Here is a 27,450-nt window from a genome sequence, read left to right as displayed (position 1 = left end):
GGATTTATGCTGCATCCAACGTCCATAACAATGTCTGTTCTGAGATTCTGTTAATTAAATTCAAATTTATATTATTGAGAGAGATGCATGAAGTGGAGGCATCAGAAGACAATGTGGGTTAGAGTTGGTATTCAGTGAAATAACATAGACTAAGATAGAGGCCCCTCTGTGAACACAATTTCAAAATAATTTCCAATATTCCATTACAAGCAAAATGGGCTTGTCTCGATTTTAACAGAAGTTTAGCCAGAGACAGCCCTGCCAGACTTTTCCCATTGCACAAGGAAATCTCCATACAAATACACACGTAGTATAGATAGAGGGCATCTGATCAGCAAGTCTATGAGATTCATCTATCCAAATGGTCAAAAGCTTGGAAATTCAATATTGCTGTAAGTTGTTTGCTGACAAACAAGGAGAGAACAGGCAAAGAACATGTTAGGTGTCAGCCATAACCCAAAAAGTGAACACATATGACATTAGCACAGATGTGCCAGAAGCTGGTTAACACTGCACAGCTTTCATTGTGCTCCACTGTAATTTGCATTTACACTGTTGATATATTTACTGTCATGTGAAGACAGGTCACTTAGGAATGCAAAGCCTGAATCGTTGTTGGAGCAAGCCTCATTTACAAAACTTTCATGACATTCAGTTATTACCTTGTGATCTCCTGTTAGACAGTTAATTTCAACCTCTGAACAAGCAGCTCCATAAAGAAAATATGTGAATGGCTGTCCTTCCCCTTTCTCCCAATCCATGTATTCACTGTAACCTCTGATGGAAGAAACAAAGACCATAAGAAGAAAACTGATGACAGTTTGCATTATAACAAAGCAGAGGACCACTTAGAAGTTTGAAACTACTTGTGAAATCTTATGTATTAAGATCTTACGTATAAAATCTTCAGAGAAATCTTAAATAACAGGTCAGAACTCCAAAGTTCCATGAAATCCTACAGAGCACTAGTAGCTTAGGTTTGATGCATCTGGTATTTACATAAAATTTAGTAGACAAGCAAGCTATTTCAGTTTAGGAGAGTCTATAACCACCATAATAATAGACATACACTAATAAAAGCCTAGTAATCAAATACAGAGTAAAAATTTAAGGTAATGGTTACTGAGGTAACAGCACACAAGGGAATTTAGAAATGGGAGTAAAACTTGCCAGGACCTATGAAAGAATAATTTACAAGAGATAAATGAAACAGAAACAGCCTACAGAATGAGTGAGAGGGTTAAAACGGGACTATTGAAATAAAGGTGTAATTACTTAGAAGAGAGTGGGACTAACTGAGGAGACCAGAGTAGTCAGGATTGACAGGGTAAATCCAAGGTACACAAAAGGACAGGGAAATGTAGTATCTCCCAACTGTGTGAGCTGTGGGACTAAGGCATATTTTCTGGCCACATATGACTGAAATGTCTTTGCTTTATGCAGTAAATTTTAAATATGCTCAACAATTATAGAATAGAACCACGCATGGAAAAAGGGATACACAAAATCCACATATTCAACTTCTCATAGCCCATCTGCCTCTGCTGCCTTGGAGATTCTTGGATGTAGAGAATATAACTGGATAAGAACAAGATCAATACAGGATCTGAGGCTCAGGGATCTGCAGATATTTTTGGACACCATTAAATGTCAATAGCAAAGCATGACTGTTGTTCATTACTTTGGTGATATCTACATTCCTAAAGGGCTTCATAAGCAGAAAACATATTTGAACAGACTTAACGGCAAGAAGGGACATTTTATTTGGGCATTTCTGGGTGTTTTAAACATGTCTGGGTTTGCGAAGTGTCTCTTCAACTTACTGCAGACGGCCTGAAGATCTGAAAAGTTGTTATTGATAAGTAGGAAATACTCATGGATGGAGAGCAGATATAAGGCACAGCAGGCTAAGAGAAAAGCTTTGCTTTGAATCCCACCTGAATTATAGCACAGCAATTTTTCCTTTCTGGTTCTTTATAAACACGGTGAAAGAATTCAAAGAAAAGGAATGATGAGACTGCTCTGAGAGAGAACAGTGGGAACTGTGTTTAAGGTTATTGTGTCCTCCAATAGCATGCTGTTGTGAATAAATTCATATCTAAGAGTATATATGGTGGGAATTTTGTGAGGCTCCAGAAGCAGAGAAGTCAAAACAATGACTCCAAAAACTAGGGTCAATTAGCAACCTCACTTCTAATGTGAGCCCTAAGTCCCCAGCTTTCAGCTAGTGCTGAATCATGGCATCTGATTCCTGAGTTAGTTTAAAACCAAAAATTACCATAAGCTTTTCTGCTAAACTCAACCAGACATTTTAAACTCTCCTTCCTCTAAAGAGAAATAACCTTAGGGCTCACATCTAGAATCAAATGGACATATTTTTTTCACAGGTGTGCCTGGTTGCTAGTTACAGGTGTGTCCTGGATAAATATTTTAATGCTGCCACTGTTCTTCTTGTCATGCAACTTGGTGTGATCCAGTTTGTGGATAAAATTGTAAATAATTGGTAATACAATGGTATTTATAGCTTATAGCAATACAGCCTCCAGTAAACAAACTATATCCCCCTTTGCACACCTACTGTTACAGGCAGCAGTCCCTTTTTTGATGCTTTCTGGTTTGCTAATGGCCAAATCATGGAGCAAAGGCAGCACAAATTATTCTTTTAATACTTTCTAGAGAGTCCACATAGGGCTAGTCATAAATTAACACCTAAACTTTATTCTTTCAACCCCCAATATATCAATTAATTACATAAAACATAAGATGAACCATTAGAAAGAACTATTGGACAGGAGCTTCTATTTACATCCTTGATTATCTTCAGAAATCAGTCCTGGTCTAACCTATGCATTTTTAAGGAACAAAAATATATTACCTAAAGTAGCCAGTAGCTGATAGACTCACACTCTGTTCAAAAGCTTCTTTAATCTGTAAAATATAGCAGTGCTTGTGGTAAACCAAAGAAGGAGTCACGAAGGAACATGAGTACATATATTTACTTTATTTACATATATATACTGACTGACATATGTTTACTTAAAATCCAAACTGTAAAAATTGTAAGGAAAGGAAGGCTAGCTGAGTTGAACATGTTTAGCTGCACATGGTGCCTAATACTGTAGAACTAAACCCACTTTCAATGAGCAATCTAAATTCTTTTGGCAATACATTAAGGAATAGACCTGTCAACAGTGGTGTTCTCGCAGAATCTTTATTACTGGTAATACCAGAGTCAGAAAGGGCCCTGCTCAATTTTTCTTCTCAAATTCAATAGAAATGGGTCTCTGTCAGCTGAACAGATCTAGTTGATAAGTCACTGATTATATTGGGTCATACGACCATGTGCACACATGCAACCTTTTGCTTTTTCTTTAGTAAACTGCCTTTATCTAAGCCCACTGAGTTGTGGGGGGTTTCCATCTTATTTTCTTCCCCTGTCTTGCTGATAAAGGGAGTGGTAGGGCAGTTTGTTGGGCACCTGGAGTCCAGTCAAGGTCAAACGACCGTGTGGCATGAAAGAACTGCATGACCTATTTGCACAAAAATAACAGTTTTCAAGATAAATGCTCTTTGAAATTCTGCCCATGGTAAAAGTGACAGTATGAGGTCCCAAATTCATTCCCTTTCAGTGATTCTCATGTTAGATTTACTCAGTTTACAAGTCAAGAAGTTTTTGTGGGGTTTTTGATTGGTTTTACTGACTTTGTAAGACGTAAGATTACTTCTCTGGATATATATATATAAATAAACAGTTTTTCTTAGGTCAGCCACTCCTGATAATACTTTTGGTGTGTATGAATCATCCAAGTTAATTTTGTACTTATTAGAGAAGATTATCTTTGCATACACAGCTGTCAGCAAGCTAGCACACACATGCCAACATTTCTTGTTACTCTTAGGAATTACTGCTGCAAAGAAAGTGTTTATATTTTCACAGTTATTATAGTATTTAATTACTTGAGAAGAAGACACCAGTATATACTGGATCTGTAAATGTCTATTTCACTAGGCTGTAGATAATGACCAATACTGGATAAACAGGGTTTTTTTTAACATCTCAATACACAGCACTAGATTCTCAGCCATGTCTTCATATTATAGCAGAAAGCTTTTAATTAACAAAATTCAGTTTCTAGCTCTAAAATTCTATTCCAGTTTCAAGTGGTATCAGATAGGGGCCACTTCTACAAATAACTTTAGCACTATTTCTATATGAATCTAGTGTAAATGTAACTAATATTATAACCAAATACATATTAGAGCAATTGGAGCAAGAATTCCTGCTCCCTTTTGTGCAATTCTGTAATATACTGCATATGGGAGAGAGATGGAAGGAAGAAGTTGAGAAGGCTTCTCTTTATTGATTCGGTAAAATAAAGAATAGCTACATAGGAAAACTGACACTGTACACATATACCCTAACAATCTTTTGCAACAACTTGTCTGAGGGTAAGATGGGGTGGGTCATGTTATTGCACAAGCTGATATTTTTTGTACATAAAAAAATTCTGTGACTCCAAATGTGACTTCAAAGATAGCTTCCTCTCCTTTCCAACCAGGCATGATGTGGGGATTTTTTCCCAGATATCTAAACCAAGCACCTGTGACAGTAACAAAAGACAGCCAGGTCTTCATGTGCATCCTCTCCACCTCTCACCCCTTCATCCTTTCTGCAGTCTGTGATGGGCAATGTGGTTTGTCCTAACACAAGATCACCAGTGGGAATTGTTGGAGGAACTGTTTGGATGCTCTCATAATTATTGCATTACAGAGATAGGAGAGCTGAGATGTTGGTGATTGACTTTAGTGCACATGGGTTTGTGTGAGGGTATAAAATCTGGCTGGAGACTGGATCTCCTGAGGCTGCAGGCAGTTTCTGGATGGATCCCCGGCCACGGTAGGGATGCCTGCAGGGTAGGTCTACCCCAAAGATGGAGAAGACTTACTTTTGGATGGGTGAGTAAAAAGTTCTAGGATCCAGTTAAATATGGAGATAAAATCCTAAAGCTCCATGAGTGGTTTTTTTGCCCTGTAACTATGGATTCTGCAAGGCCAAACACTGCAAATCTGTTCATTTCTAGCCAAACCTGTGCTGGGTTTTTCTGGGATAGAGTTAATTTTCTTCACAGTGGCTGATATGGGGCTGTGTTTTGGATTAGTGCTGAACACAGAGTTGATAATACAGAGATGTTTCTGTTGTTGCTGAGCAGTGTTTTTACAGAGTCAAGGCCTTTTCTGCTTTTTGTATTGCCCCTGTGGCGAGGAGGCTGGGGGTGCATCAGAAGTTGGGAGGAGACACAGCCAGGACAGCTGACCCTAACTGACCAAAAGGATATTCCAGACCATATGACATCATGCTCAGTATATAAAGTGGGGGCAAGAAGGAGGAAGGGAGGGACGTTTGGCGTGATGGTGTTTGTCTTCCCAAGTAACTGTTAGGTGTAATGAGGCCCTGTTCTCCTGGAGACAGCCGAACACCTGCATGCCCATGGGGGGTAGTGAAAGAATTCCTTTTTTTTGCTTTGCTTGTGTGCATGGCTCTTACTTTACTATTGAACTGTCTTTAACTTGACCCACAAGTTTTCCAGTTTTCACTCTTCCAATTCTCTCCCTGATTCTGCTGGTGGGGGAGTGAGTGAGCAGCTGTCTGGTGCTTGGTGGCTGGCTGGGGTTACGCCACAAAATATTATAACCCTTTAGACACAGATTGAGAACCAAATCTGAGACTAAGTGCACCCAGCCACACCTAGACTTCTCTGACAAGTTTAGAAAGCATGATGATCCCACTGAAGCTCAGGACTCAACAGGAGGGACCACGACCAGATTTTTCTATAATCCATTGTAATAGATTTGTTATTTGGATATTGCACTGGCAATATTTAGACACTGTACTAGCAATAAATTGAATTGTTATCTCTCACATAGTCACTTGTGCCTGGCCATAACCTTCTTTTGAATACCCTGCTACAGCACTCCATCTTGTGGAATACCCTCTTTCTAGAGTTTTTAACTTCAGGATTATTAGGTTGAGCAGATTTATAGGCTACAATACATACATCACAGTTTCTGCAAGCATTCTAACACGTTCAGTAGGATTCACATGTCTTACCCAGTCATTCCAGGTCCCTTTTGGGTTCTTGTTGATGATCGGCTGCAGGCGTTTCAGAAGAGTTTGGCAAGCATCCTGGTTGAGTGTTCAGGAGAATATAACACAAAATTAACACAGATACATTTGGTACTGTTCAAGATATGTTTTAGTTACTACTTCATTAGTATGTGCTTTACTGTCATCTTAGTTTGAAAAAGTATGGTAGAAGGTGTCATTTTAACTGCATAAACATAAAACACAAAGGGTGAAGTTACAAGGGCTGGAATCTGCATAAATCAATCAGTAGACTTCAAACAGGAACAGGGTACAAGATTTGCATGTATAAGTTAGTTTAGTTAAGTTTTTCAGATGAAACAAGGATTTTGTCAAGTATAAGTCTTTTTGGGAAAGCGCAAGTTGTATTCTGAAAACTCATAAGCACCATTACTGAGAAACTGTCAAGTCATGTTTCCTCTTGGCCATCTCCAGCAGTATTTTGGTAATCACAAACTTATTTCTACGGGATCACTAGCGACCAAAGTTTGGCAAGCATTAAATACCTCGAGGCATAGGGTGTTTTTTAAACTAAATAATATTCTTTACCTTCACGGCCATGCCATTGACATCTGTCCCTGCAGATCCTACCGAGGCACACGCATTGGGAACAGTTGTTGTGCTTGTTTCACAGAAGTGAATACATGACATGGGGATGTTCAATTCCCGACTAGCAACCTGTTTCAGGAAGAACAACATAGTCTTCTCTGTTTTAAAACTAATCTAAACACTCCAACAATTCCCCAGTACTTGCTAGAAGACAGTGATATCATGAAAGTGATATCATAAAGTTTCACAAGTTCTCTTCCAGTCTCCAGCTGAAATCATTCTGTCCAACTTGTCAATACAAAGAAGCAGAAAAGAATAGCAATGTTTTAGCTCTGTTCAAACGCTGGATTGACACTGAAGTCCAGCATTCTTTCCTGATTTTGCTGCTTACACCTGTATTGCTTACAGCAAATTATGCAAGCCCGGATCCCAAGCTTTCATTGACTTAATAAACATCTTTACAAGTCTGTCTCCCAATTATCCATTAGCACATATTATCACCTTGACCGTATACTAATCTGAATACTGACTGCCTTTTTCAGCATGGGTTTTATGGGATCAGTCCCCAAAATCTTATTTCTAATAAGCTTCTTCACATGCTATTAGAAGAATAAAAAACACTCAGTCTGGGTTTCTTTTCTTATTGTCTCTATGACTTAATGAAGGTACTTTCGCTTTCTAACTATCAATGCAAAGAATCAGCAGCTCTGCTGGTAAAGAAATTGTCCTACTGGTACTCTAACTAACCCAAAAGAAAACTTTTACACTATTTATCTGCATGACACACAAAGCATGAGGTAATATTTGTTTGGATCATTTGTTACCTGGATCATTTTTGTATGAATACCCTGCCCCATTTCAATTCCACCATGTGTCAGAAGCACAGACCCATCAGTATAAATATGAACCAGTGCAGCAGCCTAAAAAAGAAAAACAAAATCAAGATCAGATTAGTGAGAAATATGTTCTATATGATGAATTGATGAATAAAAAAAAAGACAAAGTTTTTAAAATGTATTTCAGTTTATCTGTTTAATGCTTTCGAATAGATGGCAAAATCTGGAATGCTAGTTGCTGCTCTTCCTCTACAATGAACTTCAAAAGAAAAAGATACAAAATCCTTGGAGGTCTGCTTTTTCTGTTGCTAGGTCCGGAAATAAACCTACACCTGGCAACAGTATCTCAATCATTTCAAAATAGGCTGAAGGACCTCCCTCACTAATGGCTGTACATGCAAATTGCTGCGTCCCCTTTTCTCTCTCACTGGTGTTTGAGAGCCTTTGACAAAGGTTTTTCAACTGCATAGGTTGGGCAGGCTGTCAGCATTAGACTGGGCAGGCTGTCAGCATTAGACTGGGCAGGTTGTCAGCATTAGACACAACAATAAGATTCTGAACGAGATTTTCCTCCTGGACTCAGCCGGAAGTAGCACTGTAGACTACAAAGACCCTGTGACTTTAATCTTGAACAGAGACAGCCAGTTTGATATGACATAAGCCAGTCAGATAATTTCCAATTGATAGAATGCTGTCTGTTTCAAAAGAACTGGACCCTAACCTTAAAAAAAAATACAAAGACCAAAAATACTACTGTCCTTTTTTCTTCATTTAACTTAGTCTTTGATGACATCAAAGGGTTAAGGCTTTAAAACCAGCATCCCATAGTACACTCACGGTCAGAAAGAGTAAGCCCAGAGCTATTCCTACAGTGGATAACTGATTCAATGAACATTTTGCCATCAGTCTTCAAAAACGTTTCGTAGAAGTGTTCAGCTCATCTATTCCAACGCTGTATCACAACAGATGGGACTGGCCTCTAAGTAGGCAGGGTTCAAGCTGCCCAAGTTCTGAAAATCAAACACCTTTGATCCCAGCTTGAAGAGAGCTAAAATCTAGTGTAGCCTCTTCAGGGAACAGCCATTAGGAGGATGATTGTTTTCCAGAAGTTGAAAGATAACACATTTGTTCTACATCCTAAGACAAAGTAACTGTAATCCTCTATGGATAAAATGTTTAGCTCACTTATTCTTCAAGGAAATTCACCTGAGAAAGATGACGTGTGCCCATTCCAAATGGATATTTCATTGGTACAATGGCAACCCCTCTTTTCTTCCAGTAATTTTGTTTGTTAAATTCACTGACAGCTATTTTCCTACTGTAGTATGCAGATTTCTCCATACATTCATTCCAACACCGTATTAAGTTCTGTGGATCAAGCTTCTGTTTGAAGTGTGTCTGCTCGTTCTTCTTATACATATTGATTTCCCTAATCTGAAAAAATGAAATCAACAGCTATCACACAATCCTGTTAGAAGCAAACTGACCATTTGGGGGGACTAGTAGACATCAAGAATATCACTGTATGCTTTTTGAACAATTACCAGTTTGGTTCAGTTTCTAAGAGCACATTATTCACTCAACAACAAGACATTGATTTAAAAACATATGAATTTTAGCACGAATTATCCGTAACTTAGAAAAGACTTGTTCAAACACTTAAGCTAATTTAAAGGGGTTTAACTTTCCAACCACACAGACTTCGTTTCAGAAGAGAGGATGCCTTCATTTCGTCACCTTTTCTGGTGGTAAACCAGTTTTATCTGCAACTTCTGTTATCCAAGTTTCTGTCACCAGTCCTGACTGGGGAAAGCCAAACCCTCGGAATGCTGTGTTTGATGGCAAGTTTGTTTTGCAGACGTAAGCCCAGCATCTCAAGTTGGGAATCTTGTATACATTGTCCATTTTTAATAAGGATACTTCTGCTACCTGAGGTAGGGGACAAACAGGTCTAGTTTAATGTCAGAACAGTGCTTCTTTCAAACTCGCATTTAAATCTTCCTCATCTCATGTAAAGACCTTAATTGAGACAATTAATTTTAAAATTGGATTTCTGGCATTCAATGGTAGTAAGAGTACTCATGCACACATACAGACTTTATTCTTACATTTCTCATGCAGCAGATTAGTTTTCAGTTCTTTGATACTCACAGAACACAACTGATGTTATTAGTAGCTGAGTGCCATCAGTAGTTAAGGATGTAAGAGATACACCATTTTATGATTGATTTTGCTCCTACTTCAATATCAAAAGCCGCACAAAGCTAAAAATAGGCAGATTAGATTTAAAGCCATAGTGGCTATGAAAGGAACTGATGAAAGCATTCTGAATTATCACATCCTATGGAAATTCACACTTAAGCTTTAGTTCCACCAGAAGGCATGTGTACTACAGTCTACAGTTTCTCCTGGTTCTTAAGATTTTCTTGTAGAGATTTTACTTTACAAACACAAAACCACATCAAGAGGAAAAATCTCATATTAGAAACCTCAAACTAGGCTCTAGGAGTCACTATCAAAATAACAAATAAGCTAAAAAAATAGTCTGATGTCTCACGAAGAGATCACTGACTCTCGTCAATGGTAAGTAGAATGGCAAATTTAATCCTTTATTCCAACTGTTTCCACTGAGCTTTAAACAATAAACTTTAAAACATTTCTGCATAGAAACAACTGAAAAGAATTTTGCTGCAATAACTGTGCATATGAATAATACCATATAACTTTTCACTGAGGAAATATAAGTTGAAATGTCATTTGCAGAATATAAAAAAAAGGTTTTTTTTTAATGATCACAACTTTTATGGACTTCAGAGAAGGTATGTGTATGAATATACATATCTGATCAGTCTTTAGAGAGTTATTGATAAATCAGAGTGAAGATGACATTGTTATAGTACAACTCTTAGCTATACAAATGTTTCTTCTCAGAAATGTCTATTCTAATCTTGGTGCAATCATAGAGTGTTAAAACATTATTAACTATTACTGAACAATAACCAAGTTAAGCATAGGTTACTGTTATTCAGCTCCCATGCTGTAAAACCAGGTTATTATGATGAGCATCAAGCATCTTGGCTCACTCTGGGGCTGGGTCCCACAAAATAAGGTTGTTATCCTATGTGTTATGCCAGCTACAGCTGGGTTGGGTGGAAAGGTTACTCATTGGGTTATCCCTGCTTGGTCCCACCAGCTTCATTGTATCCTTGTAGAACTTCATCTAAAGATGGTTCTGACATGATCTGCATTAATGTACATGCTCCTCATCATTGTGGCTACCAAAATCTGCCTGTAGAAACCCAATACAATAAGGAAAGATTAAACTACTTGGTGTAGATTCTTCCAACAACCCAGAGTCCCTACATCAAAAGTCTATATGTCTAATAATACATGTGCAAGGGACTTTGGCCTTCATAATTTTCCAGCTAATGAATCCTCCATATTGTAAGATTTGTCAGTGTGGAATCCTTACCACAACAGATTCATCAGGAGTACATCCTCCATTAAGGTAATATTTGGCATCCACAGCTCTGATCCTACCATCGTTCATGAAGCCAACCTAGAAGGATCAACAGTAACCTGTTTAGATTTTGGCATTCGTTTCTTAAGTGCTTGCATATTTTGAAAATGAACATAACTCATGCTGCTAGAATCAGACTGCACTATTAATTTCTGGACAGCTTTCATTGAAACTATAAAAAGGCAAGAGAGAAAGAAAGTATATTCCTAAGACATTGGCTTTCCCACCTGGCATCTGTGATCTGCAGAGGTACAGCATATAATAAGCTTCATCAGCCCATTGGGAAAGGAAGAAGCAGGGATGCCCGGTGGTTTCTTGTGTATTGCCTGAGATAGCTGGTAAATGTGTCACCTAGGAATGTTCACTGTAGATAAAGTCAAATCCCACTCTAATTGGTAAGAATAGTGTCTGGCAGATGGAGTATGACATTTGTTTTTATTAACAAAGAAATGTTATCTTTATTTCACATCCCTCTTTTCACCTTTTGCCACTAATAGCTCCTGAATTCTCAACACAAGCTATGGCTCATTTTCAACTTCAGGGAAGGATTTTATAAAACCTCTTTTACTTTACCTATGTAGTGTGTCACACAATTTGGTAAAGTACTTATATAGAACTTGTTCAGCATAACTTGCTTAGCATTAGCAGCTAAATTTTCTGAAGCCTTAGGCTGCAAGCTGTGAATTTTTACCTAGATATGTTGAACTTTTACGTAGTTAAATAAGAGAAGGCCTCAGAGCCAGTTAAAGCTGAAAGATAAGGAAGCTATAGTCTCTAGCAGGGGCTGCAGCCTTAGATATAAGAAAAGTGGCCTAGTTAGAGAAAATGAAAGAACTCAATAAAGATTGCAAAGACTCCAGACTCTCAATATTAGTTCTGGTCTGAACTGTCACACTAGGGGTGGGGAATTTAGATTGTAAGGGTATAATTGTCCAGGAGTTTTGTTCTTTAGGGTCCCTCTTTGGAGGCACTGAGCTTGAGCTGTAGTGCTATTAACAGAGGTACTTTTACAGAGGAATCTATCTTTCAGTTTATCAATTCAGCAGAAACTTGGACTCAAAACCTGTTATGATGGCTGGCATGTGTAATTTCCATGACAAGTAGAGATGGAAAAGAAGGCAGAAATTGTCCTAATAAATAGTTATGACTGATGACAGAGCATGAGCAGGGAAGAGATTAATTTCCTCCATAGGATGAGTTTTCCTGCATGACACTTTTTCTGTGAAAAATGAGCTTTTTCTTTATGTGAATCTAACCATATGGACAGTTTAAAATAAACCACTGCAGGAGGAGTCTGAGTTAGGTTAGCTTGCTGCTCCCAGAAAGAAAAAGCTATAAAAGGAAAAGGACATGGAACTAGGGAAAAAATCAAAACAAAACCCTGAAGAGACAGAAGAAGAAGCAGAGAAAGGGCTTTACAGAGACTTTATCTCTTGATTCCCTGGCTAGCAGTTTTGTTTTAAAATTGAATTTGTTATACTAATTTTCAATAATATAACCATAACCAGTAACACTGAAATCCTTATTCACAGAGTATAGGTGGGTATTTTTTCACTTAATTCTTGTGGCACTCACTTTATATTTAGCAATAAAAGGATGTCGGCTACCAGTGATTAACATATCATCCCCTCGGCTCAGAATAAGACGGACTGCCCTGCTGGTTCTAAATCAAAAAAAAAGAAAAGTCAAATTTCAGTTAAAATAAGGGATGTTGTTAATAAGATGGCTATGGTTATTCATCATGTATCCAGATCTAGCCATGCATATAAACATGCATTTAGATTAAATTTAACTCTAATAAGCTGAAGTACATGCTTAAAGCTATGTCCAGAGTTCATATTTTTCACATTTACAATCATGTCAGAATTTTCATTTCAACTCTTGAAAGCCAAAAAGATAACTCAGTGCAAACTACTCTTGAAGAAATTATTTCAGTGTTAAGTGTTAGTCACCTCTTAGCTATTCAGAGTCATACTGAAACAGAGCCTTGGAATAAAACCAAAACATGAATGATAATAAAAATATGAAAATTATTCTAGAAGTGCATATACAATTTAAACTAGATACTTTAGAAAAAATGGACATAAGGTGTAAAATAAGGTCCTAACAATAAAAAAGATAGTTTAAACAGTAAAAGAAATATGACTTTTAGCATTATCTGGTTCATTGAAAACACAGATAATAATATGTCCAAAAATAATCAAAAGCTGTTTTTCTAACAACAACAAATGAAGCAACATAAATTTATTGAGCTAACCACTCAGATTACAAGATCATCTTGGCTGACAGGACGTAGCCTGATGTGCATTCTGCAGCAAATCAGCTATGTTTATATAAGAGTTACTATGCCCTGACAGCTAATTGCCAACATTGTCCCTCCAAATATGGAAGGTGGGGGATGGAGCTTTATGTGTTAATGTTCTTAGATTAATTCAAGTAGTATTAGAAAAAACTTAATACCTCATATATTGAAGTTAATTTTGACTGAAAGATGTTGAGGACTGAACTAGAAATACTTCTAAAAAGCAATTCCATTCATGAACTCTTCCTTCCGCATCTTGCTGTGTCAGTGACATTCTGGATGGTTACTGTCATGTTTTAATGTATGCACAAAGCCCCAGTAAAGGACTGGTCCTTTTGAATATGTCTAGCTTATCCTAATGCCAACTTCTTCAAGCCCACTAATTCAGTTGAGGCTAGAGCTGCTTAACATAAGTAGTCTAACAAAACAAAACAAAGAAATGCACTGAACAGTCTTACAAAACACGAAGTCAGGACTGTATGACTTTTTGACAAGCACCTTTGGGAAAGGAGAAAGTATTCTGGCCAAAATGCAAAATTTGTTCACCCTATTTTCATTTCACATCCGAATATGCACGTACTGCACTTACTTGTTTGCTGCCACTGCAGCAACTGATGCCAGTAAGCCAGTTCTCAGAAGTTTCCCACCAAATGCTCCACCAACTCGTTTAACATGGCACATGATCCTGTTGGCTGGAACACCTAAACTTGCAGCTACTATCTCCTGTAAAACCAGTTTTAATATTTTATGCCAACTCGAACTAAGGTTCTGAAATGGAAATCTTTTCTAGAAAAAGGTTCCATAGATGTTTCTATTTTTTATCAGATGAGCATAATTTTTCCTTTACCCTAGATTAGAAAACAAAGAAAGAATAACAACGCTCAGCAGTGTTCACATTTAAAATCTTTACCTTGAAGACTGAAAGGGCCATGGACAGAAGCGAAGAATAATACCCTTGGATTTCATTAAACAAACAGTAAGAAGTGTCAGGGATAATAAAAATTTATTACTATACAGTTTTTATTATTTTTATTACTAAGATAAATTTTATTTTTATTTAAAATAAAACTATTTGGTTTTTAAAAATCTCAGGTCTTGCTAGTGTTAGGAATGTTCTTGCTTCAAATCATTTTCTTGAACACAAAGTTCTTCATGGTACCTATTGGCAATATAATAACAATGGAAATGATAAAAGGAGTTGAACTGGGCTTTGAACACAAGATGCCAGTGTTGAGTCTGAAATACCATCAGTTTCATGCACTACAGCTGTTGCTATGTAGACCACATGCTGCCTTGGCTTTACTCTACCGTTTACCATCATGAAAAGGATCTGAGGGCTAGAACACCTCTCCTGTGAGGAAAGACTAAGAGACTTGGAGTTGTTCAGCCGGGAACAGATGGCTTCAGGGAGACATGATTGTGGCCTTTCAATATATATAGGGGGTTTACAAGAAACAGAGAAAGACACTTTGTATCAGCCCTTGCATTGACAGGACAAGGGACCATAGTTCTAAACTAAAAGAGGGCAGGCTTACACTGGATATGAGAAAAAATTTTTTACAATGAGGGTAGTGAGGCTCTGGAACAGGTTGCCCACAGTTGTGGATACCCCGTTACTGGCAGTGTTCAAGGTCAGGTTGGATGGGGCTTTGAAAAACTGTTCAGTGAAAGATAACCCTGTCCATGGCAGCGAGTTTGGATTAAATGATCTCTAAAGATTTTTTTAAACCCAAACCAATCTATGATTATGACACTGCTGCATGGAGCAGCAGTCTCACCTACAGCAATTAGAGTTGATCAAACCTTCAGCAGGTTCTGACTCTGCAGGGAACTGATTGTTCCTTGCCCTAGTGGAAAGTTAATGGGAATGGAGGAACCTGAACACTCCACAGTTTTTCATGCCTACAATAGTGGGGCACAACATACTTTGTTCAAAGGGAAATAAGAGACTTATCCTGACAGTGTAGTGCTCAGTGTTTATCAGAATACAGCAGTACTACAAAGCAGTTGTTATTGGACAATCCAAATGTACAATTTCACGTTTCTCCAGCTTCTAAACGGTTAACAAAGATTTGTAAACTGAATTTAAAAAGCTCTGTTGTCACAAGTCTAACTACTCTCTCTGAGAATGCTCTGTATTACCTGAATAACTGCTGGATGCTGTGTTGACACATACAGATCCATTTCTTTATCCTCTCCTTTCGGAACAGCAAGCACACTCTGAGTCTCCATGTAAAAGTGTTTCTGTCCCCCAATGCAAATCTCCCCTGATCAAAAGAGAAAACCACGAGTGTTACTGAGGGGATAGGACAGAAGAAATGAACCAGAGAAGAACTAACAGCTCATCATCATGTAAATTATGGTAATCAGTGTCAAATCCTCTGACACTTCTTGTGTGAAGGAGCATTATCTAAAATAAAAACACAAATTAAACTCCTTGTAGGATTAAATTGGTCTTGTTCCACTAGCATCAACAGAACTGGATTAAGAGCAGAATAATATTGCATACAAGTGGTCACAGCAACAAATGAAACACAGATAAATTAAACAGAACATGGACATACTGGACCAGGTAAAGAAGAAAGCCCCCAAGATGACCATGGGGCTGAACCACAGGATGTATAAGGAGAGACCAAGAGAACTGGATTTATTCATCCACAAGAAGAGAAGGGTTAAGAAGGTATTTTATTGCTGTCTACAACTGCCTAATGGGAGGTGTAGACAAGAGCAAGCCAGACTGTTCTCAGAGATGTACAGTGGAAGGATAAGAGGCAATAAACACAAGAAATTCCAGCCAGATACAAGAAAAAAAAAAAGTCAGCATGAGAGTGCTGAAACAGTGGTGGAACAAATGCCTACAGAGGTTGTGTTAACTCAATCTTTGGAGGTATTCCAAACCTGACTGAACACGGCCCTTAATAACCTGCTCTAACCAGACCTGGTTTAAGCAGGAGGTTGGACTAGATGACCCCCTTCTAACTTAACAATTCTGTGACTTTTTTCAAGGACAGAGGATGCAAAAACTTGAATGTAATAGCAGGACAACAAGACCACTAGGTTTAATCACACTGTCTTCTAAGTGATTGAGAGCTTTCTCAGGCCTAGTGACTATATGGAAAAAAGATAGAACTGGGACTCAAAGAGCAGACAGACAACACAAATACTGACAATCAAAAACTTCTCAGCAAGTGTATTCTGCAGTTTACCTTCAATTATATTATCAACGGTTTCAAACGCCTGATCAACGTTTCCTTGCTCTAACTTTCTTTTTGGCTCAAAAAATGAGTTGTGCTTTATAGCCTCCTGCAATGGAGAAAAGGAGAAATATGTTTTTTTAAGTATTTCTAAGGTTCTCAACTTACTGCAGCATTTTAATCTCAGGACAAACATCATTCTCTTCAGAGATTTGAGCTACCAGCCAACAAAGTTAATGAGCAACTGTATTTCATCACTTTACTGGCATTGTTGATGAGTTTGTGTATTCAGTTCCAGCAATTCTTTCCTGGTGTGTCTCATGTAACTGATGACAGCAGTTTCTGAAGGAAATGCATTCAGTTTATTCAACCTGCTCTTCCCTGTCATACATGTAGCTAGTGACCAAGACAGCACAGAATAAGAACACAATCGCATCATCCAAAGATGCCATTAAGAGAGGAAGAAATCACAAGGACTAAGTAAAAGTGGAATCTATTCATAAAGTACAATTTGTTTTATTTGAAGTAAGACTTCATTGGAGTTTCACTTCTAATGAAATATTATTAAAATTTGCCAGTCTTTGAAAAGAGACTACTTCTATTTTTTCTATCAGAAGACTGTTCCATTACACCACACACACATTATGGAAACAAGCTGTAAAATGACTACCAGAACTAATGCTGGTTCCCTGCAAATGTGTCTTTTGTTCCTTACCTCTAGTCATCTTTTTAATCCAGCATAAATCCATTTCCCCTATGACTGCCACATTACATTTCTAAAATGTTCTACATCCCTAACATCTTTCCCTTCACATTTCCCCAATAATTCCTGTCTCCAGCCTAGTTTGTAAGCTAGACAACAGATAAAACTGCTACAGATAATCGGGAGCTAACTGACAATATACATATGTTGGCTGACCAGCTGGTAGCTACCAAAAAAATTTGAGACAATCAGCATATTCATTGTCTTTTCCTCACTGGGAACAGTGAAAGAGTTCTTTTTTTTTTTTTTTTTGGATTCTAATGCGTATTATTGTGAAACTTGTGGAACCTTAATACTTTTGAGACTGTTGCCTGTCTATCACAGTGGTCAAAATTAAACAAAAGGCTGAGAATTTATTTATAGGGAGATACTCAGACTGGTTAATTGGATGTTCTTATTCACCTTGTTTCCTTAAAAAACTATAGTTAAAAATAACTGAAGAATGTGAACTGCTGCTTCTGTTAATTAAACAGATCAAACAATAAAAAAGCAAGAGAACAGAAATTATTAGTACCTCAATTGTTAAAATTACTGGTTCCAGCATTTCATACTCTATCTTCACTTTTGCAGCTGCTTGTTTGGCATGAACATCTGAATCTGCAACCACTGCACAGACAATCTGACCAGCACAAATCACCTGTAAAATACACACCATGTAATAGAACAGTAAGTTCAAACAATTCCCATATGTGCTGCTGATATTCTTCTTTGACATGACCACTATTCATGTTTCCTTTTTAGAAGTTTTCTTTGATTTAGGACTTCTGTATTTTTAGATCATCCATGAAGCTAACCCGCTATTAAAAATACCAGTGTAACTTGAGAATCAAGGAAAATACAGTATTCAGAGATGGATAACAAGAGGATAAAAGGCTGAAGAAAAACAGTTAAAATGAAGAACATCAGTTACAAAAAGATTGTAGTTATACCTTGTTTCTTGCAAATATAATCTCTGGTTCATCAGAATAGTAAAACTCGTTTGCAGCTGGTACGTCATGAGCTGTTATGATATCAAACACACCTGGTCCTTTTAGAGCCTCTGAGGTATCCATAGATCTGATTGGGAAGAGAGAAGTGTAATTCTTCAGTTTCACAAACTCTTGCACAGAGGAAGGAACACAAGACACAGGAGTATTTCTTGTACTGCTGGGATCTGCTCATAAGTTCAGACATATCTTTTCTTTCTGTCTCTGGCATGTGAAGAAGTGCAGGTAAAAGATAATTTAAAATTCTATGAACCTGCTTCACTTCTAGGAAATACTTCAGATGAAATACTTCAGGGAAATCATTAGCCCATTGGACTGACTGAAGTGCATTGATTTAGGAAAAATCACTGACAATTATGATGCTACAATTGCAGCTTTCTAAGACCTCACAGCCTTCATGGATATCAAAAGATACAAATAAGCATCTAAAAATTGAGGATTTGTGAAGAGAGTTATAAAATAAACGGCAAGATCAGTATAAATGCAGAATGAATGGGAATGCATGGGTGTGGAAGGATCAGAAAGAACAGCAGAAGGTCTACAAGAATGGCATGTTTTGGTAGCACCTAGTTTAGCAGGTCATCAGATCCCAGCAGAAATACAAGCACCTTCTCTGGAAACCCAGATCAGAAAACAAAGGAGACTAAATAAATCCTTCTAACTCACAGAGATGGAGGTGATGTCAGCTCCTTGATGGTACCAGAAAGAGCACATCCAAACCCAGCATACTATCCCTAGCCTAAGAATAAGCCAGGAAATATGACAAGGACTCTGTAGCTAACAGCCCCAGTCCTCTCAGTTGTGATAATTAATCCTTACTAGACCACCTGAATATATGTTTTGGTGCCTGAACATTGAACAAATTGCTAGAATAGGTGTGTCTTGGCAGCCTAAAAACATAAGTGAAAATAGTTTTCTTACAAAATAAAATCCTCTTCCCTGTCTTCCTCTACTTTAAGGGTCATATGAGCTTTGCCACCTTGTTGCTGTAATGTTGCAACACAGTTGCCTACTTTTTGAACAATTTTCTTCTTTCATGATAGAGCTGAGATTTTGAAGCCATGTTGGCAAAACTGAATTTTGGTGTCTGTTTGCACTGCACAGCTCAGCACTTTGTGGAGGTAGCTAGGCTGCCTCTGGCTCGTGAATCAGAAAGAGTTCAACCTTACCAGTGCAGTAAAATGGGCTGAGACACTTAAATCCAAACAGAACCTTCCACTAGTGTAACAATATTGCTTCCAGGATGCAAGGCAGTGTGGCTATCAGGCCTGCTGTTCCGTACACACATAACTCATTTTTAGTCTGCTCTAAAAATCTCAGACAGCAATCCATGATAACACTTCCTTCAGATACACAGGGAACACTTACACAATCTTGGCATGAGCTCTGGAACTAGTGACGACAGCCAGGAAAAGCTCCCCATCCACAGAAGGAAGGTCGTCAATGTAAACTGCTTCACCAGTGGTGTGCTTGATCCCAGACTGGTGCATAATGGGCCGTCCCACAGGATCCCGGGGGGACTGACTGGGCTCTACATCCTGTACAGTCAAAAAGACATCCCCCCCCCAAACAGTTAAAAAAGGAATAGTCGTGTTATTCTTACAGTAATCAGAAAATCAGATGAACAAACACCTGTTCATATTAGCACCTTCTGGTTCAACAATGAAAACAGATGTGGCTGCAGGACCTGACTGCTGCTCCTGGGGATTTCTCCAGTTTCATCGATTTCTTCTCTTAAGGAGCCTTTTGAGAGCACTGCACAGGTTTGTCTACTTGGATTTTTTTTTTCTTAATTATTTATATCAAAGTGATAAACCCAGCACTTTTACAGTTTCCTCTCTTACCGAATGGTGTCATGAAGCTTCAAGAATTTTCTCAGTTATTCTCACAAGATTCTGCTCTGAATTTTTTCAGTGTCTGGTAGTGTGTTTTGAGCTATTTGCAGCAATTTCTAGAATTTTTCTTCCTCACTGAAAGATTGTAACTGATCAATGTAAATCAGTGAGAAAATGTAATTTAAATATTTTCTTCCCACTTTTATTTCCTTGCACCTGTGTATGAATTTAGTGCCTTATTAATCTTATTTTGCTAAGTTTTTCTTGAAAGTTAATTCAGTGTTGCCAGTTAATTGTGCCACATCAACTAATTGTTGTCAACTTCCAGAACACTTTTCCAGTTTTTGAGTCAGAATTCGCCCCAAATTTTTCCTTTTCTGCATCTAGAATTACTTAATTGCTTACAACTTTAAATGTTTTTTCTTCTAAAGCTTGCAGCACACAAGTGTTCTGGCTACACATTTCTATCTCCTGCACTTTCTGGCACACTGTCTGCTATCAGCTCAAGGGCAAGAACAAACACTTTTCACCTGACTGCCCAAAGTTCCTCGAATGGATGTCTCAGCTAAAGCACCTCAACTTTTCCACAACAGAATGACCAGGTATTTAGATTTCAGCATATGCATTCTTTTTTTCCTCTTAATTTTAAAAGCTTAATAATGTTCAGTTAAAAGAGTCCAGACAAAAGACAGGACCTTGCAAAAGCTAGATATAAATTTTAAAGCGGAAAACCCCAGATTTTATGGGTTTATAAATTTTGTTACTCAGTGCCAATTGATTGAATAAAAAAACATTTCAATTTCTATTGTTTCAGCACTTTGTTACAGCTGGGGAATAAATTGTTAAAAGCCATAAAGAACTAGTTCCTTTATCTTGGCCTCTTTTATGGTCTGTAGTGTCTTTTTTTTTTAGTAATGACTCTGAAGGAAGCTGCAGATAACAACTGGAACAAATTTAAAGTATTTAAAGCTATTCTAGGGAATATCCAAAAACAAACAAACAAACAAACAAATAAATAAATGTGTAACTAGATTTAATTTGAATTTTTCTTTCGGTTTTCAAAAACTGGAAATTTTTTCTTGCCTATTGAGGGTACTAAAATATCAAAAATCCTTGTGGGCATTTTCATCATGATCTAGTTGAAAGGGTGAGCTCGGAAAATACAATTTGTGTTCTTTGCTGCTCTCTAGTGCTGATTTAGGATACTCGTGTTAATTTGACCAGACAGCCATCACATTTCATCTTAATTCCTAAATCTACAGTAAGACCCAAGAGCCCCCCTTGAGATCATAAAAAAGCGTATCTTGAGACAATAATACTATAGTGATACTATAGTATATATATACAACACTTGGGCTTTTCAGTCTTTTTTGGTTTTTCCTAATTTCTTTCTAATTGGTTTGCACACTGCAATATACAGATTTAAGCAGTCTGACAATGGAGTTTGCTCAGCATATTTGTCTTTGGAGAACTGTTTAGAAGAAGTGAGTATACCCATATGAGTCTATTTTTACAAACATGAATTTTCCAGTTGAGATACAGTTAAAATCAACCACTAAAAGCCTGTTCCCTCCAATCCCTTGGAAAATCTGTACCTAAGCTTCACACCAAGGGTCATGCTTGAACCTTGACTTTTTACCAAGTCTTGTAAGGCACAAAACAATGTTAGAATGAAATCACTTGCCTGGTATATTTGGATACTGTGGGGCATTCTGGTTTCGAAATCTTCTAGGACGCTCCTATATTCCATGGGTATGCCAGGGAAGTGGCAAGGATCCTGAAAAGGAAGTGAGTTAGTACTAAAACTCACATCTTGTATATTCCAATTAAAAAAGCTAACAACCAAAATCACCCAAGTCTTTATACAGGAAATTCCTTCCAGGCTCAAACTAGAAAGGCTCTAAGGTAACAATTCTAAAACAACGTAGAGTTTTTAGATTTCACTAAATAGTGTTTAAAAATATATTGGATTCAATAAATATGCTTGTTTAAGGTAAGTAACATAAAGCAGGGATAGAAGGAAGAGCTTTTTTCTGGGGTCTAACCAAACTGGCACAGAATCACTCCAGATTACGCTCTTGGTAATAGTCAATTACCTGGTAATGGCAATTTAGAGAAAACGGCTCAAGGCAACACTGCCTTGAAGAAAAGGAGAAAAATGTAAAAGGGATATTTTTCCTCTTAAGAACAGATTTAAGACAAAAGCAAGTAAATTACACCCAGAATGTACTGGGAAATGAAATTTCAGTGTCCTCATCTCCCAGTCAACAACTCACATGAAAAGGAGAGTTGGTTTAACACCTACAGTGGTTTTCCAAAGCCTGTATTTCGATACCATCTATTTCTGTTTTGAACTACAGACAGATGGAGTAAAATCTCTTGCATATTTTCTTTGGGCCTGAGAGCTCAATACTGATATATTGTTGCATTAACATTGCTCAAATGTCTTTTAAAGCCTCATGTCCGAGGTAAAGCGATCTGAGTGCCTAGAAGTTAAAAAGGCATCTCTCCATCAGTCTCTTTAGGAGTAAAACACTTACCTTATTCTGTAGATCTGAACCCCAAAGACAATATTTAGCACACTGTACAAATTGCAAGCACCAACAGAAGAAAAAAAACCCCTTTTATTTGCTTGCCCAAAAGCAGATATGGAGAACCAATTTACCATTGCCTTTAATGACTGTGATATTTCCAGGAAAAATCTGTAGAAGAAACTGACTATCAAAGTTTTCTTATAGTCTATTTTTTCACCACTGGTTGAGCCTGGAAGAGCAATTTCTTTAAGGACTAGTCTGCAGGCTTCATCCAACATTTGTTCATTCCAGTGTCTGTTAGGAAGAATAATAGATACAATCAGACCAGGACTAAAAAAAAATAAAATACAAATTGCAGTCATATATTTGTACCATGGACCACAGGCATAATCCTGCTCACAATGAAGCCAAAATATTGATTCTAACAATGCCTGCAATTTTGAAAAACAGTGTAGATCAATGCTGCTCACAGAACTGAGCCCCCTTAAGTCAATAGAATTAAGTGTTATCCCAGCATTTTTTAAATAAACCAATAAATAATTAAACAAACCCTATTACAGCTTTAAAGCTGCATTAACAGTCTTGCAGAGTATTACCGTTCTGCAGATACTATCCTACATTTGAAGGGAAGAAGATAATATTGATGCAAACTGTAGATACTTTCAAGGTATATGATTAGTTACATTTCCTGAAAAAGATCTTCTTGAAGGATCTCAGCACTGTTAATTCTGCATAGTTACACAACCCTAGATATGAAAATATTAGTCTGTTAGACTAAATTTAATTATGTAAAGCATCAAAAGAATAATGAGCACTTCATCTAGTGAAACAGTTGCATATTAAATGGTAAAAGAGGCCAGTGGGACTCCATTTAGTGTGGGTTTTACATTGCTTGAATTATTTGCAATTTTTTTCCTCCAAAACATGTAAAGGTGCTGCAAACTGGGAGGGAAAGTCAGGGACTAATTCCAGAGATTATCAGAGTCTTGTAGATGAAGAGATATTGGAAAGGTGAAGGCTTGACTTGAGCTTCTAACTTTATTGGGCACATCCAAAGTTCTCAAATTTTGTGTCTTTTAGAGCCCAGCTGAAGGACTCAAGAACACTGGTAAGAGGGGAGTATCAAATGTATGGGATACAGCACCAATTGCCAGTACTTGGGTTCAGATGCATAACTAACTGGTGTTACCTCATCCACCTATCTCACAGCTCATCTCTCATCTCTCTGCACACTGCACTGGAGTTGCACTTCATGTGCAAACTCCAAAATATAACAATCCTGAAAAGTCATCATTAAGGCTTGGCCAGATCATTCACCTGAACATACGAGGTATCAGCCAGGCAAGTGAAATCTTTCAGTACTTTCCTGTTCCAAGGTAGTACACCCAAGGCTTCAAAGTCCATTTATTCAAAGACATAGACAAGGCAGAGAAAATTTACCTTCCAATAAGTGTGCAACAGGTTTGTTTTGCACAGACAGTTGTTGACACAGCACCTCCATAGAAAATGCTTAAATCCTTTATTATATCTGTACCTTCTTCAAAAAGTACCCTCATCCCAGCATTGGTTATCGGAAGAGCATTTTCCCGTCTTGATGCTTGTCGAAATGCAGAGACATACTCCCCCTGAGCAAGATCAGACACAAGTAAAGTATTTACAGACAGGTAAGTATTTGAAAGTGGAACTTTTTATTGCACTATGTGAAGCAAGAGAATAAAAAATGAAGATCACAAATTCAACTTCCTGAGCATTCAAGACTATACACTTCATTCTCAGGACCTTTCAGTAGTTTTACCATCTTTGATTTTCTAGCAACTCATACCCAATCCTCCATCACCTACACAGTTCAGATGACCTAGATTTTTTCATGGTAGATAGCTGGAAGACAGGGACCTTGTGGAGTGGAGTTGTATTAATAACACACCAAAAATTTAGAGGCTTCAAAGTATTACCAAACTTCAGCACTCAGATGACATGACCCATAATTCTCTTATAAGATCCCATATCCACTCTTACAAACACAGTATCAGTTAAAGGCTACTATGCAGTTCAGCAACATTTATGGAACCACTGTGCACCTTCACACTCTTATCCCATTTTAAAGAAAAATCCTCAGGAGATGACAATGCTTTACCTGCTCGGTGCCAGCCATATCACAAGTGAGCAGCCTGCTCTGGTGAGGACAACAGCAGCTTGTCCAAGACCCCTTTACATAAGAGGGTCTAGACAATTGCTATTGCCCTCATCATTTTAGGGCAAATTTTGTCTGAATACTACTCTTTATATATCATCACTGGATACCTGTTGAGTTGTGCTTTTTGACTGAAACTGGGAGATAGTATGGTGCTGAAAGTGAATAAATGTAAAGAATTCAGAACACGAACAGTAACAGGGCTAGTTTAAAGAGAGGATTATGCTCCTTCCTGCTCTTTATTTCATAGTCTTTAACTCTGCATAAAGCAAATCAAAGGAAACTAATAACTTACCTTCCTTGAATGGGGGATATGGACAGAGACTAAGACCTCTTCTGGTGTAATGGTATTGTTACTAACTCCATGTGCAAAAATATCACTCAAAGGGATCTGTCGTTTTCTTCCTAAAAAAAATCCCAAATCCAGAAATTTCTATACAATTGTGCAATTAACATATATCAATGATACTTTAACTGGCAAGAAATATCTGCCACCTTCCTGAGTAACTAATCACTACAGAGTTTACATGAAAAATTATCAGAGACATGTTTTATAAATTCAAATTCATCTTCCATAACACCATAACACCAGATTCCTAGAAAAGTGCCCAGAGGTCAATCCCCATTCCATAATCCTCCCTTCCAGTACTGCCAATGATGATCCCATCCCCACTCCTGTCAATCTGTTCCAAATCTCTGCAGCTGCTGTTGTCACTATCTTTCATTCTAAAACATAAAGAATGAGAAGAAAACTGAGCAAGAAAGAACTGCTGCAAAAGTGAAAAAATATCAAGGGGTTGATTTTTTTGTTGTTTAGGTTTTGGGTTTATTTCTTTTTTTGTTTGTTTGTTTTTTCCCCTGAGATTCTGAACATTTCTACAAGTCCAGAAATGAATAAATGCTGTTGCTTTTTCCTTTCTCTTTTTGTAGTTTATTCTGAAATTGGCTATATTTGTTATTCTATGATACATACTATTAAAGTTAAAATTTTCAGAAAGGAAGAGGACGAAATTCTGCAAGGAACCTAAGACTGTAAGAGCCCTTTGAACACTTAAATTTCATCTATGCTACATCAGGTTTGCCAGTATCACTCCACAGTTAAGCTGTCAGGCCTTTCAGAAATGCAATATTTTAACACATATAATTGATTCTATTAATTAAACAAGCTCCATTGGCTCAAGGAGCTTTGTTGGTAGGACTGGAACTGTACCAGTATCACAACTGTCAAGTAGCATTGCTGTTCTGCAAGAACACAGAGGCCTGAACATTGTACAGATGGAAATCCACGATGACTCAACAGTGTGGAACTTAACCATGGGTGTTTGGCTGATAAAGTAAAAATGTATTTTTTATTCATCTTCTGTGTCTTCTGTACTTTTCACATGCTACATAAGGGGTCTAATGCAATTTTAAATAAAGGATTTCTTATTAGTAGACACTATTTATCATGCAGTAGCCCTGACCTACCCCAAAACTTTCTATAATGAGATAATCCTCTGTGTCTTTTTTAAAAGGTTCACATTTTGCAATACTCCCCTCACATTCAACAAACATGATATTTCACGATTGGCTGATTTACAGTATTATTTTCTTCATGTTCCTCATGTTATGCTTGATGATGACACTATAACCTGTTCATCCTAGAATATCATTTAGCATTAAAATTGCATTCCTCAAATATAACTGGTGTGACAGCAAATCTTTGCTAAGGGAATTTTATTTTGCTGAAGCATGAATCTGAAAAGTAACACTGTTAAGAATAGTAGCATTGGATTTCTGCCTTTGCAATTCAATCCAGAGTAGACTTGTTTACATACATGAAGATTATTGTCCAATCCCACCTGTGAGCCTGCCAGGATCTCAGACGGTGCATTTGCTCTTACACTGTGATTTAAGTTAAATACTAACAACTAAGAGTGCTTTTGCAATCTCCTTTTCTTGGCAATCCACTTTTCCTGTGTTTCACTATCATTGGTAGAGAACGATGTTAAAAACCTGTGAAAATGCCTAAAAACCTCTCCCAGCAACCAAGTTCTGCCAGGTTAACAGAAAGAGATATCAGTCAGTTATCCTATTCATCACTCAAATAAGTAGGTACCTCATTAGAATTGCTGAGTAAGAAGCTAAAAATGTTTGTACTTTCACTTGTCAGAATGATATTCTAACAAGTATTTTTTCTCTCAGTGACAAAACATGCAGGAAGAAGTCGTGGAAATCACACAGCAGAAGTTTTTGTGTATCTGTTCCAAGAAATTGTGTCTCAGAAACAATCCTTAAAGAGTGTGTCCTTCAGGGTATTAGCTGGAGAATTACATGTTCTGAAATGGCAAGATTCACTGTCTGGATCTAGGACAAAAAGGACATAAGCCACCTAGGAGAGTATGCAATTCCAAGCCACCAGATAGCTCGTGTTTACCAGTAATTTCACCAACTTTCCAAAGGTAGTGCACAAGAAAAGAAGCAGGAAAAGGGGAATATTTACACAGAGATGGAAGGAAAACGAGGAAATAGGCATGGGCAAAGGTGCTGCATGGGGGTTCCTGTACCAGAGGTAAGTACTTTTGAGGAATGAAAAGCCAGAATCTTCTCAGGGTCAGA

The 27,450-nt window shown here is 37.6% G+C and overlaps 1 protein-coding gene across 1 annotated transcript in view; it reads right to left on the bottom strand.

Moving 5' to 3' along the window:
- Nucleotides 1-27,450, bottom strand: part of AOX1 (aldehyde oxidase 1) — a 42,318-nt gene that overhangs the window by 4,220 nt on the left and 10,648 nt on the right. Inside the window, 20 exon segments of the mRNA XM_017836169.1 lie at nucleotides 1-47; nucleotides 663-777; nucleotides 2,876-2,928; nucleotides 6,110-6,184; nucleotides 6,692-6,820; nucleotides 7,516-7,611; nucleotides 8,734-8,961; nucleotides 9,265-9,456; nucleotides 11,000-11,086; nucleotides 12,623-12,710; nucleotides 13,939-14,072; nucleotides 15,492-15,616; nucleotides 16,556-16,652; nucleotides 17,821-17,943; nucleotides 18,236-18,362; nucleotides 19,661-19,830; nucleotides 21,812-21,904; nucleotides 22,793-22,955; nucleotides 24,102-24,286; nucleotides 25,148-25,257. The exon segment at nucleotides 1-47 is cut by the window's left edge and continues 19 nt beyond it. Of these exon segments, the coding sequence (XP_017691658.1) occupies nucleotides 1-47; nucleotides 663-777; nucleotides 2,876-2,928; nucleotides 6,110-6,184; nucleotides 6,692-6,820; nucleotides 7,516-7,611; nucleotides 8,734-8,961; nucleotides 9,265-9,456; nucleotides 11,000-11,086; nucleotides 12,623-12,710; nucleotides 13,939-14,072; nucleotides 15,492-15,616; nucleotides 16,556-16,652; nucleotides 17,821-17,943; nucleotides 18,236-18,362; nucleotides 19,661-19,830; nucleotides 21,812-21,904; nucleotides 22,793-22,955; nucleotides 24,102-24,286; nucleotides 25,148-25,257 (2,437 nt within the window).

The sequence above is a fragment of the Lepidothrix coronata genome, unplaced genomic scaffold (genome assembly GCF_001604755.1).
Source record: "Lepidothrix coronata isolate B3197 unplaced genomic scaffold, Lepidothrix_coronata-1.0 Scaffold7, whole genome shotgun sequence".
NCBI classification, from domain to species: domain Eukaryota; kingdom Metazoa; phylum Chordata; class Aves; order Passeriformes; family Pipridae; genus Lepidothrix; species Lepidothrix coronata.
This window is presented reverse-complemented; position numbering and strand designations above follow the sequence as displayed.